Below are 14250 nucleotides of genomic sequence, written 5' to 3' on the forward strand. Positions count from 1 at the left end.
ATGAGGAAATGGGACATCAAGTACAAAAAGAATGTACATTAATTACTCTCAAGTGCAATTAGTTTAAATTACTGTCACTGACAAGTTGTGAGACAGACACTACTACTACATTCTATGCTTGCTTGCTACTGTTCGATGAACCCGTTTTCTTCAAGTGGGAGGTAAATGTTAACTAACCAATGTTTAGCAGAGCAAAACAAAGGACAAATCAGAGGAAAAGTGTACTTGAGAAGGCATTTGCTTCTTTCTCTTCATTTTTCCACATTTTAAAAAACATTTGTCATAAATAATCCCTTGAGATACAGAATGCACAAACGCCCCAATCCACTGCCTCATTCTTCAAATGCCCTCGGACTGGGTTAGGCCAGGCCCAAACTGGGAGCTCTGGACACATTCCAGCTCTCCCACAATGGCTGGCAGGAACGTCTCATACCTGAGACTTCACTAATGTCCTACAGGGTGAGTATCGGCAGTGAGCTGGTTAAGGAAATGAGCCAGGATTTAAGCCCAGGTACTTGATATGGGATATGGTACCAACCGCTAGGTCAATTAGCTACCTCCACAGGGTAATTTTAAAGTTCCTTACTGCTCAAATGAATACAGATTTAACAAAAGAACTGGAAAATCCAGCAAGTGGAAAGGTTTTGCTGTTTCTTAACAAGAACGCAATGTACTGCAAACAGACTTGGAATCCTTTATTTTTACCTTTTAAACATTTTGAAAAGAGTAAAGATAGATAAAACTGAAGGTAAGCCAATACCTCTGTATAATGTAATCCTTCTCTTAATCCCCTGGGATCCACACGTATGTTTATGTGTCTACATTGATTCATGAGTTCCAAATGGCTGGGACACTGAACCCAAGATGAATTTGAAGTTAAAGCTAAATGGAGCTGAAGGGATATTTTTTCAGAGTTTTCTGGCATTTAAAAAAAACAAAAATCAGAAATTAGTTTTTCTTTGGCTTTTCCAACTTTCCTTCATTAAACAGTGCTATCTTCAGTCTAGGAATGTGGTGTGTTTGGCTGGCTGTGTAATACCCTGGACATGAGCAGCCATCCGACACAAAACCAGGAAGGAATCTTCCTCACATTTCACTGTACTTGGGATCCATTCATAATCTATCAAACATGGCTATGACCTTAAACAATTTAATCGGTATTTTTAACTGAGCTATTTCCTCTTAAGTCCAACATCACTCATTCAAACCACAAACTGAGTGCACCCACTCATTACTGCCTCCTGCTCACCTGTGTTCTCTGGAAACACAGGTTCAATGCCGACGCCGTGGTCTGAGGGTGCAGCCACCTGCACAGGATCTCGGAGGTAGATGCCACGGTTATTCCCAACAGTAACAGTGAAACCTAACTTGTTGGCAAATGATGTGTTCTGAATGAGGTAGTCATAGGCTTTATCAACCTACAAGAGAATATAAAAGACACAAATAGACATAAATTGTAGAATGAAGAAAATATTAGGTTGCAAAATATTAACCAACTGGATTTTAGATGTGGCAAAGTACAAGTGAAAACTTAGCATTTCTCTTCCATTTTACACCTGCACATTTCTACACAAAATGTCAGCCATTTACCACTGGATGCATCCTGCATTGCACACATTATTTTCAAGTGACCTAATCCAGAAGCTAAGGCAGTTGCCACTGGAACTGTCAAGTTTTTGTCTCTACTTTTCTGCTTTGATTTTATTTCACATGTCCTCCATCCAGCACATTTCTTTACCAAAATCTGCTTTTGTATCCTTTTGTTCAGAGTTCTAAAGCCATGAAATTTAAAATTTAGATAGGGTGAGTGACTGTTGTAATAGTGTTACACAGTAAGTATCCACTGGGGCACGACCTTGGACCTGGGAGTTTAAACTTCCAGCAGCCTCCTGGCTGCTGGTGGGTCTCAGGACGGGGTGTCTCATGCCTGGATCCCAGACGCCAGCCACCACGTGCACGTGGTGAGCTGTCCCGGGCGGCCAGTGCGCCATTTGGTGCCAGGCTCCGCCTGCTGGCCACCCAGCCGGGACCTCTGGGGTTTTGGTTCTTTGAATCGCTGCTTTGGTAGCTCCAGTTTGAACCCACTGAGCTTCTAGGACGCGAATCAATCACAAAGATTCCCAATGACAGTAACTCTTCCTTTGAAAAACTTGTAATCACTGAACAATGTTGACCACCAAATACCAGTCCATGCAAAAGCTATGGCTCGGGGCTTGTCCAGCAGAATCATATCCTGTTACATGACATGATGATGGATCAGGAGAGGGGTCACATTAAGTATGGCCATTACATTAACTAATGCTCGAGAACCATATCTGGGGGTAGATTCTGTGGGGGATGTGTGGGCCATACCCTGTGGAAATTCTAGCCCCACTGGTTAGCTTGAGGGTTGGGGTGGTGATGGACTAAGCTAGGTGTGACCAACGAGCCTGCCATCAATCACAGGTAAAGGAACCCACAACAGTCTGGACTGGTCAAGGCAGCAGCACCCAAATGTGCATCCTGAATAGGGTGTGGGGTCGGCCGGGCTGCAACATTCACCAGCTCATACAAGGCCAAATGGAAGGCCAGAATACGCTGGGCGCTGGCCTAAACCCAATGGCAGGTATGAGAACTGGGTCTGGGAGTGAATTAAGTGTAGGATCTTGGGAAACTCCCTTGGCGAGTCATAGCTTCCGCTGGTGAACATATGGTCCAGACCTGGGGGTCGGACAAGCTGGGCAAAGTAGCTCCAACAGCTGGCTAATGTGTCAATTGGTAATGGAACAGGGTGGATGGGGCAGGACTGAGCAAACCTTAGCCCACAAGCAAAACTAGAGACCAGGATGGAGCACAGTTCATGCTGAGCTAGGCTCTTGCACCTACTCGTCTGCATGAGCCAGGGGTGCTAAGCCACAGTGTCTAAGGTAGAGGCCAGGACAGGTGAGGGGCTGAGTCAAGCTGAAACAGACCAACCACTGGCAGGCACATGATCTACGGCTGGGAACAGACCCAGTTGGGAAGCTAAGGGGACACCCTAACTGGGTTGAGGTTTCCACCAAGGGGCGGTGGCCTGGAATGGGGGCTGCGTTCTGATCAGGAAACGGTTGTCGTCTCCCTTGGCACAAGTGTGGACTGGGATTGGACGCACCGAGCCTGGTCAGACTCGAACACCCTCTGGTGTCCTGGAGGACCAGGGTAGATGGGGGATGGACTAGGCAAGGTCTCAACCCCTACTGAACCATGTGTGAGCCATGTACGGGTATGGATGAGCCATGTATGGGTATGGACGAGCCATGGCTGGGCTGAAATATCCAACAGCAATAACCAGCTTGGGTTGAAGGCCAGTCAGGAAAAGCCACTGTTCCTGCTAGGACAGGAGGTGAACTGAGTAGGGCTGGCTCATGGACCCACTGGTATGCGCAAAATCTGGCATTGAGACAGGTTCTGATGGAGGAGCCTGGGCAACTCCTCTGGCAGGACACAGAACTAGCAGGTAAGCGCAAGAAGCATGATGGGAAACAGCCCAGAATAGGCCATGGAGGGTTTCCCACTGGCATACATTTAGCATGGGTTGGAGGCAGACCAGGCTGAATCAGTACATGTCATCCACTGGCAAATCCAAGCACCAGAACAGTGTGGGTCGAGCCAGGTTCAGTCGCAACAAAAACTAGTGCACAATACGGAATGCCAAGGTGAGGATGCCTGTACCGGATATGACCATAGCGCCCAACCTGCACACGTGAGAACCAGGAAAGGAGGAGGCAGAGCCGGCAGGGGAATAAGGGGTGGTTCCCTTGCTGGACAGCTACTCCCACTGGAGAGTTTGAGCTGGGATGGGGGCAGACCAGACTAGGCAGGGCTACAACACCTGTGCGCCTCATGTGGACCAGATCAGGGATAGGCTGGGCTGGGCTGATGATTCTTACTGGTGCAAAATTAGAGTGGGTGAGGCTTGTTTGGGCTTAGCCACAGCATCAGCTGGCAGAAGCTGGCACTGGGGTCTAATTCTGTCAAGTCAAACCACTGAACTACCTGGAGAGTACATAATAAGGGAGTGGGAGAGGTCTGGGAGGGAAATAGTGGGCTCCTCCCTCTTGGGTTACCACTTACACGGGAGGGCATGAAAACTAGGACAGGGGCTGGGGTGGCTAGACAGATACCCAACAACATCTGTGTGGGCTGCATAGTGAGCTGGTTAGATGGAACTAAGCTTTAATACCCATTGACATGTATGAGAGCCAAATGGGATGTGGGACAGACTGGACCAGTCTGCTACACATACTGGCAAACCAGGGTAGGGGGGCGGGCCTGGTGGGGGTTATTGCAGGTTGCTCCAACTAGGCTGCAGCTCCCACTGGTTTATGCGAGGGCCGAGTATGCGCTGGGCAGAACCAGGCTGGACTGCAACACCCATGGGTTCCAGTGGAAGCCGGGGCTGAAAACAGAACCAACCCAGCGATTGCAACCACCAGCTGATCAGGGCAATGGACTGTGCTGGGCCCTGTACTTGCTAGTACATACAAGAATCTGGTCTGAGGACACCTCAGACAAAGTTTCTTTGGAGATCACCCCAATCGAAATGCTGGACTCAGAACCCTAACCAAGAAAAGACAGAAGACAGAACAGGTCAAACAACCATCTCAGCTATGTGTCGGCAGTGAAATACTGGGCAAATGGAGACTCTATGATGGACTATGTCAATCAGTGAATTCTTCAAAGACCTCATTGTGCTTGGAGTGGCAAGATTGACAGTGATTCATAACTGGTGAACTATGGAAACCACTTGAGCAAGAACCTCGGAGCATGCCCTACATCCAGGACCTGGGAAGGGTGGGAAATTGGGTGGGCCTTCTCCCTTAATACCCCCCTTTAAACATGAAGGAAACAATATGGAAATAATAGCCTTACCCACTTTCCTATAGGCCTTGAACCTTTTTACCCTAATTAACAATGTAAAGACTGTAAAAAGTATAATAGAAAAAGATTATTAAAAAAAAATAAGCATCCACTACGAAAATATCATATATTGGGCCCAGTGCAATAGCCTAGCAGCTAAAGTCCTCGCCATGCAGCAGGATCCTATATGGGTGCCGGTTCTAATCCCGGCTGCCCCGTTTCCCATCCAGCTCCCTGTTTATGGCCTGGGAAAGCAGTCAAGGACAGCCCAAAGCCTTGGGATCCTGCACCCATGTGGGAGACCCAGAGGAGGCTCTGGGTTCCTGGCTTCAGATCAGCTCAGCTGCAGCCCTTATGCCCACTTGGGGAGTGAATCAGTAGACAGAAGATCCTCCTCTCTCTCCCCCCTCTTCTCTGTATATCTGCCTTTCCAATAAAAATAAATCTTCAAAAAAATATATCACCCATCAATCACTTATACAGGTAACAATACCTGAATAATACCATGTCCTTGGGCAAATACTTCTATATTGTCAGCCTTCACTGCAGTGTTTTCTAGAGCTCTTCTAACTGAATGAACTGTGTAGTCAACATTATTAGCTTTCAGACCTGGAATTAAAAATGTAAATAAGAAAGTATTAAACATTTCCATTTTTCCAACTTCCCCGGACCCTGATCATACTTTAATACTTTGATTCATTTTAATATAAATCTTATAACTGAAATAAACAATCTGACTCAGACTGCCTGCATCACACAAGATCCCATTCGCTAAGAATCTGCTTCCAGGCAGTGGCAGTGATACAGTCTATGAAGAGGCAACACAAAAATATGGAGACCCCGAAAGGCATTTGAATGACACTGTCTTTAAAAAACAGTCCTGGTCAAACAGTAAAGTTGCTGGCAGTGTTTTTAAATGGATATTGTAAACACCAGGGGAACTTCAAAGAGTAAAAAAGACCTTTAGGTCTAACAAACTCATTCAGAATCTCTGAGATCTGGATTCCATGGTTTGGTATGTATGAAAAACATCCCAGGATTTCAGGATAAGGTCCGAGAACTGGGAACTATTATTTTTCCAAGAACGAATGTGGAGGTTTGCAATCTGACAGCCTTGTGCTACTGACTGTTGTCAGAATAAAAGGAACTACACATCATCACTCCTGTCCCTTGATAGTTGATGAAACACACAAACATGACACTGCTGTAAGAGCAAATCCAGTGACTGTGTTAATGCCAATGCAAAACTGCACCGTTCCATCATAACTGACAGAACAGCTGGATCTTTCAGATGGTATATGAGTCCGCAAGGCCAAAAAGCGGCAGAGAGGATGCTAAGCGGAGAGGCACAGAGACCTTGTAAGTATTTGGTGAGGCTGACCAGGACTAACGAGGAGGTCAGAAAGTCATGTAAAAACGCATCCTAAGCATTTACATTCAGTCCAGTGAATGATTTAAGTCTCTTGTGCTGGCAACTCCTGGGCACCAGTGTATACAGCACACAATGTGCAAGGGCACAGGAGTACGGCAAAGGGGGGGACGGAGAAAAGATGGGAGTGAGGGACACTTCCGAGGCAGGAGTTTCACAGCAGCCTGGCTCCCCTAACGTGCGTCTCAGCCAACACCGACACCACACTACTTAAATACCACTTACCACCCGAGCAATTGCCACTTCCCTTACTACTTCTTTTGCTTCACAGCTTATAACATGAAATACAAAGTTTATTTTGTTTAAAGTCTGCCTCTCTTGACTATAGTAAAAACTATTTTTTTCACTAAGTTCAGTAAAATATTGCTTGACTAATAGCAGATAGTCCATAAATTTACAAGCATTTGTTCTGAATGAATGAATATACAATCACATTACCACTATCAGGGCAGGGATTGTGGATTAAACTACACTTTGGGGGTGCTTGTATTTTGTATTGGTTCCTGGTTCAAGTCTGGGCTGCAGTACTCGGTCCCTTTCACCCACGTGAGGGACCCCTCGGAGCTTCAGCCTCTTGCCCTGGCCTGGCTCAGCCCAGCTCTCGCAGGCATTTGGGGAGGGAATCAGTGCATAGAAGAATCTCCTGTGTCTCTATCACCCTGCCTGCCAAATAATTACAAGTAAACATTTTCAAAAATTATCATACACTATTCTCTACCTTAAGTTTTAATTTTCCCCGGGACTTGATTAATTCTGCGATATGTTTGCTAAAAACTAAAACATTCATCTGCGGGAAGGTGCTTACCTGAAAGTACTAGGGCAATGCCACCACAAGCGTTGGGGGAAGACATGGACGTCCCGTTCATTAGCTGCGTGCCCCTCAGTGTCCAGTTCGGCACAGAAGCAATGGCTCCTCCTGGTGCACTAATACTCACGCCAAGGGCCCCATCAGCACTATATAGAAAGCCATTGAAGTTGGTTTATGATTGTGAAAGCTGGATATAGATGGGCAGTCTTAAAAAGATCACTGGTCAATAAATTAACTATAGTGCAACATCATGCGCTATTTTGTACTCATTCCAAATAATGACAGACATTATTCCAGGGAGGCATGGGTAAAACATATCTAGTGCAGTTCTCATTACAAACATTTCTAAGTTGACAGAAATCTCTGTGTGCATGCCCCTGGGCTTACGTTTAATAGGCCAAAGATGCAGGAATATTTAGACAGCAAAAATTAAGGTGTTCAAGCTCCCTGAAGACAGTCTCCAATGTGTATAAAGTTGCTGCATTTCCTCTGTCTTCAAGTCTAACACTGCACTGTGCAACAGAAATCTAGTGCAGGTTACATGTGATTTTAAATTCTCTATGGTCCACATTTTTAAAAGCTAAAGCTAGCAAAAGGCTGGTCAAATGAATTATAAGACTGCATTTTACTTACCTGGACATGTAAAAATAGGATATAAACATGAGCTATTTTCTTATGCTAAATGTTCAAAATTTGGTGTTCACACTTATAGCACAGTTCAACTCAGATTTACCTCAAGACAGTGTGTAAGATTAGCACGATGGCCCAGCTGAGGCTTCGGCTCAGCGCAGTTTACTGAGTAACACTGGCATCCAACACAGCTCTGTCCTCTCTCCCAAATGAACGTCACTCTACACTACTCCCTACTCCTGGAAAGCACACCGAAAGGCCCCCAGAGGCCGCTGCACCTCCTGCCTCTACCCTTCTCCCTGAGCCAGGTGAACTGCTGCTATTCCGGCCTCTAGAATGATGATTCAAAGGACACTTGTGAGAAGGTCACTTGTACCTATCACAGAAAATGAGCATTCTTGGGTATACTACATACTGTCTACTGACATTCACAATGATCACTGAGTACTTCACAGTCGAAAAATATTTGGGAACAGCGTTGAATCCTGATTACTTTTTATTCTTTATTAATTCTCTACTGTTAGAGTAGCTAAATAATAAAGACATTTCACATGTTCAGAACATTATTCCATAAATGTTTTAAGAAACATTTTCCTTATAATTAAGAATAAACTAGTGACATTTCTCTTCTAAATTATAACATGCAATAAAAATAAAATGTGCTTATGTAGACTTTATTTGATACTCTGTCTTTAAAAAGAAGCACCAGGAAATCAAGTAAATAAATGTTCAAGTCTGACCATCTGAAAGGTACTGCTTTTTCAATGACTGCCACAATACATATTGTTTGGGGAATAGCACCCAATTTTTGGATTTTATATCCTAATAGTTAAATATATGCAAAAGTATTTTATTACACAGTAAAAGTAAAATAAATTCTCTCACTTCTTTGCAGTATGTGAATAGTGTCTTAATCCAAGTTTTCCTTTCAATTCACTAATGTTTGATATTAAAAAAAAATTCCTTACATCTTCTATGCCAAATAAGATCAGGAAAAATGGTTTAAAATTCCCCAATACTTTGCTTCTTTATAGATTATAACACAAAGCTTAAAACTTCAAACTCAGTTTTGAAAATAAAAGTAATAATTTAAAAACTTTTAACAATTCAACATGTTAACCGTAGGCAATCCAGTTCAGCGGTATTCTGGGGCTAATTAGGGCAGTCTATGTACGAGATGAAGCCTAGTCATTCATGTGGTTGCTTTCATTGCCAAAGAGTTTACACTAAATTGCTGAAATAAATATTCTTTAAAGAAAAATTACCTGGAGAAGTCTAAGAAGATACCTATAACTCCGAGAACTGATCATCACATTTGACCTGGTCCCAACCAACTTTCATGACCCTATTTTCCTCCACCCCTTAGTATCTGTTTTACACTCTAACACACAAGACTACCAGTTATTCTCTGAGTTCACGCTGCCCTTCCTCTCGGTGTTCCCTTCCCCGCCTCCCACACCCTCCCCATCCTCAAGGCCAGCGCCATCAGCACTTCGAGAGAGGCTCACGTAATGCTCCCACTTCTGTAACCTCCTCATCCTACAGTGGTATTCTGAACCACAGCACACACTGTCCTTGTGTTCTAGACAATAAAGCATTTACTCAAGTGAATTCAAAGATTGTTTTGAAAAATTAACTCCAAACAGGTTTAAGGGGTTAAGACAGGCATTTCTTTTTAAAAGGCATTTGCAGTGATGCCATATGAAGCATCACACAAATTAGGATTTAATATACCTCCCGAGAAAGATACTCAGTTTCTGGAATCAGATAAACACACATCAATGGAGTGCAGGAAATCAAAACAGATGAATTTCAATTGTTGTTTAGAACTTGCTTACTTAAAGATCCCCAACAATTACTCAGGTTGTGACTTCAAAACATGAACACAGGGAAGCACAATAAGTGTGACGCTGGAGAAAAGGGCACATTTTATATTTTTCCACCAAAACTCGAACATCAAAATTATTGAAAAGAATATCCTTGCTCCTTTCTGAAGATATTCTTTACACGTCCTTTACAGGGACATAAGGATATACCCTCTGAACAGTTACGTCATATCATTCATGCAACAGAGTAACTGTATTTTATTTCCTCAATTATCTAAGATGAGATTGCAAATCAAAATGTAAATGCTGAAAAAGTAAAAAGCCAATAGAAAGAACAGGTAAAATTATCTAAAGCATTGCCTCTCCAAACTATGTAAAAATGACCAAGCACACGCAGTGGGCCCAGGTTCTCCTCGCACCTACCTGGGGCCTCGAGAAGACCACGTGTACTGATTTGCAGGCAGTTTCTCTCTCAGGGAGTACTCAGCAACCATCATATCAGGAGAAACATAAGCACCAACACCTGGGAAAGAAATCCAATCACCTTCCCAAACAAAATGCAGATCCCAATTCCAAATCCATTATTCATCTGGATACACTGTATAATATTTTACAACAGTTGTCTCACTTATGAAAAGGGGGCCCAGCACAGCAGCCTAGTGTCTCAAGTCCTTGCCTTGCACACACTAGGATCCCATTTGGGCATTGGTTTGTATCCCACTGTTACACTTCCCATCCAGTTCCCTGCAGGTAGCCTAGGAAAGCAGTCGAATATGGCCCAGGCCTTGGGACCCTGCACCTGCATGGGAGACCAGGAGGAAGCTCCTGGCTCCTGGCTTTGGATTGGCTCAGCTCTGGCCATTGCGGCCACTTGAAGAGTGAAACAATGGATAGAAGATCTTCCTCTCTGTCTCCTTTTTGCTCTGTAAATCCGACTTTCCAATAAAAATAAATCTTTAAAAAAGAAAGAAAATGTAATAAGAAACAAGAGAACATAACTTTATATCAGCCATAATACTAACAACTGTCTTGGGGCTGGTGTTGTGGTGTAGTGTGTAAAGCCACCATCTGTAGGATTGGCACCCCATTAGGGTACCAGTTTGAGTCCCAGCTGCTCCACTTCTGATCCAACTCTCTGTTACTGTGCCTGGGAAAGAAGTAGTAGAGGGGCCATGTGCTTGGGATTCTGACCCACGTGTTAGAACTTGCAGAAACTCCTGGCTATTGGCTTCCAGCCTGGCTATTGTGGTCATTTGGGGGAGTGAACTAGTATGAGGAAGATCTTTTACTTTGGAACTTTTTCAAATAAATAAATGAACCTTTAAAAACATATAACAAGTATCTTATGGGATTGTTTGGTGAATTACACATATTAATGTACCTAAACTTTGACTCTGTAAATCTATTAATCCTTTTATACTGGTCTTCTTTTATTTGTAAGATTTCTTTTCTATATTTGAAAGGCAGAGGGGACAAGATACAGAGCTTTCTTCTATCCACTCATCCATTTCTCAAATTGGTGCCACAGCCAGGGCTGGGCCAGGCAAAAGCCAGCAGGCAAGAACTCTACCTGGGCACCCACATGGGTACTGACATTTAGGCCATCACTTGCTGCATTCCAAGGTGCACCAAGAGGGAGTTGGAATGGAAGTGGAGCAAGAGGGACTGCAAATGGCCCCGATTCGGGGCGCCAGGACTGCGGGCAGTGACTTACTCGTTTGTGCCAACACTGGTCCATTAGTCTATTTTGGACTGTAAGTTCTAGTTAAGCTGATCCTCTAACGGACAGTTCTGAGTAGAAGCTTAAGTTGTATTTCTACACAGCAGAATCACAATTGCCATATGATGAATCCTGCAATCAACTGGGCTTTAAACAATCCTACTTCTGAAACAGGAAACTAACCTATCACACTTGATGTAGTTCCACCTGGACAACCAACTGTAGAAAGGCATGGACCATTATTTCCAGCACTTGACACATAAATTATATTGTGCTTCCAGACTGCCTCATTAATCACTTCACAAATTCTCCTGAAAAAGAGAAATCCTTTAAACATAAGAAACTGTCACATTTTAATAGACATACTAACTTTCAAATAAGATTTGTATTAAAACGAGACTAAAAATGGGTTCCACATTACAGAATTAAAACAATGGCTAAAAGAGGTTGTACATTAGAATTACCGAGTACACTTTCTCAACTAAAATAATGGGGTCCTGCTCACGAGGAGTTTATAGAATAAAGGTTTTATTCAAATACATGGTTACATAAATTCTGGCATATCTAGTATTAGGTGGGACTTGATAAAGCCATTTTAAGGGACACAGTACAATTGAGTCTCAATGAAGGAAAGACATGTTAAGAAAATGATAGATTACTTTGTAGTACTAAAAAGCAGTAAATATTAACAAAATACTAAAATGTTAACAATGACCGCGTAGTGGGGCAATGCCTGGTTTAACTTCCACCCCCACTTCAAATAACGCCTACAGTAGGACCTACTCTGGAAATCCATATGTATGTTTATAATCAGAACTGTTTAAGTTAAAAATGTTATTTTTCATTGCAAAAATGAAGGGGAAATCAAGCAGAGGAAGCACTTAAGCGCACGATTTTAATACAGAAGAATCGCGTTAGAACCGGACAGCAAGTGAAAAAAACGTACTGTCATAACTGAAGGTGACAAAGTCAGGTTCTGAAGAAGAAACCCAAGTTAATTTAAAAGTACAGGGTTAATCTGAGCACGGAAAGACTAGCAGGGAAAAACTAACCAAAGGGATGAATGTCAGAGTCAGAGGGAAGTGAGGAGGCAAGGCTGTTAAGGAATGGAATGACTGAGCATGACTGGGTGTGTGTTAGCAGAGCAGCAAACGACATCTCACAAGGAACCTGAGACCAGAGAAAATCGGCCTGTTTAACAAGGGCAAATGACAGGGTCTTGTTTGGTCACTTATCCATTGACAGGACTTTAAAGAACCCTACTGCTAAGTTTGTCTGAATGGCTTGGTGGCAGTGAGGGACAGGTGATCAATAAGCAAATAATCTAAGGTAATTTCAAATTGTTATTGCTATGAAGAAAAAAGCCAAGCAACAGGAGGCTAGGGCCCCGGCACTGGATTTGGCAGTGAAAGACACCGACATGGATGAGGAGACATGGAGACAATCAGTGTCCCATCAGTACAGAGTCACTGAAGACAACAACAGGGCATCAGCAGGGCTCACGGTCAGTCAGGCAGCACAGCTGACAGAGGTTTCTGGGTCACAGTACTCCGGTGGGAGTACTTACAGGGATGGCCCACATGTTCTACAAACACCAGAGATCTGCAAGCTGTTAGGAAGACCTGCAAGGTTAGACTAACCAAGGTAAGAGCCGAGAGGCCACTATGCTTGAGACTGAGATCATAAACAACAAAGTAGGGCCTAGGACCCAGAAGACAGTTACCAGCTAACCACCGTAATCCTTGGTTTTCCACTGTGACATTTAACCATCTGTGAAAGACATTTTAGGCTCTTCAGCCAATGAGACTCCATGGCCGACAATACTCACCCAGCATTTGGCCAGTGAGTTGCTTCTCCATAGCTGTAGTTTACAAGATCACACTTGTGATTTATAACTTCTATCATCTATTAAAAATATTAAAACTCTATATTAAGTAGGAATTTACAGAAATAGCTTACTTGCTAAAACAAACGCAAATAATCTTAATTTCTTTAACAAATCCTACCCTGATCACTAAGTTACTGCTAGGAATCTGGTGAGGTACAAAAAAAATAAAATACCAGAATACTAAGTAGCAAACAAAAATAAAACTAACATTTCCAGAATGGAGTAAGGTCAAGGAGGGTGACAGATAGAGGGAACCAAATGGGCCTTCTACATTCTAAAATCCATTTCAAATGTTAAAATGAACTACAGAATACTGAGCTGATAAATTCCTCTAAAGCTGATGGAAGTTGGCTCACAATTTTTTTTAATCTCAAAATCATCTGCTGAGATTTACTAAAAATGAAAACTACAACAAATTTGTAAACAAAGTTTAAGCCAAAGAATTCTAGTAAATTTTTAATATAATTTAAAAATAAGTAAGCATTTTTCTTAGTCTTGTATATTTCATGTATCCTTACCAGCTTAAAAAATACCCAACACCCTCAATCCTTGAAGCTTTTCACTCCATGACTGACAGGTACTCACTGCTCTTATGAGGCCTGTGCCTGTTTCCATTGTGCTTAGCCTGGTATCACCAATCTTGATGGAAAGAATCTGAGCACCAGGAGCTACGCCATTCCGTTCAGGTTCTTCTGGAAAATGCCCAGCAGCTATACTCGCTACGTGTGTCCCGTGAGCTCCTAAAGGAAGAGGTCAAAATAACAAAATGTTCTTACTGACAAAATTCTAACGATTCAATCTGCCTATTATCAATCTTGATAAAATGATAAAAGTCTGATCTATGTATTAATATATCACTTACAAATAATTCATGAATTCAAACTCCATGAATTATATATACTATTCTCTACTCTGATTCCACCCGTTCATTGAAAGCAAAATTCCAAGTCACAAACAAAACCTTATATCCAGAATATATATGTTAAAAAAAATACTTCTCGGGCCCGGCGGCATGGCCTAGTGGCTAAGGTCCTCGCCTTGAATGCGCCAGGATCCCATATGGTCGCTGGT

At 42.9% G+C, this 14250-nt stretch overlaps 1 protein-coding gene across 3 annotated transcripts in view; it reads right to left on the reverse strand.

Moving 5' to 3' along the window:
- The window catches only part of TPP2 (tripeptidyl peptidase 2), a 65061-nt gene that overhangs the window by 29016 nt on the left and 21795 nt on the right, over nucleotides 1-14250 (reverse strand). For all 3 annotated transcript variants that reach the window (XM_004577365.4, XM_004577366.3, XM_058670500.1), the window contains exons 7-14: nucleotides 13765-13919; nucleotides 13120-13196; nucleotides 11475-11602; nucleotides 9995-10094; nucleotides 7113-7261; nucleotides 5372-5487; nucleotides 1250-1418; nucleotides 761-918 (exon numbers count right to left, since the gene is read on the reverse strand). In XM_004577365.4, coding sequence (XP_004577422.2) covers nucleotides 761-918; nucleotides 1250-1418; nucleotides 5372-5487; nucleotides 7113-7261; nucleotides 9995-10094; nucleotides 11475-11602; nucleotides 13120-13196; nucleotides 13765-13919 — 1052 coding nt within the window. The remainder of the gene's footprint in view (nucleotides 1-760; nucleotides 919-1249; nucleotides 1419-5371; nucleotides 5488-7112; nucleotides 7262-9994; nucleotides 10095-11474; nucleotides 11603-13119; nucleotides 13197-13764; nucleotides 13920-14250) is intronic.

The sequence above is a fragment of the Ochotona princeps genome, chromosome 12 (genome assembly GCF_030435755.1).
Source record: "Ochotona princeps isolate mOchPri1 chromosome 12, mOchPri1.hap1, whole genome shotgun sequence".
NCBI classification, from domain to species: Eukaryota; Metazoa; Chordata; class Mammalia; order Lagomorpha; family Ochotonidae; genus Ochotona; species Ochotona princeps.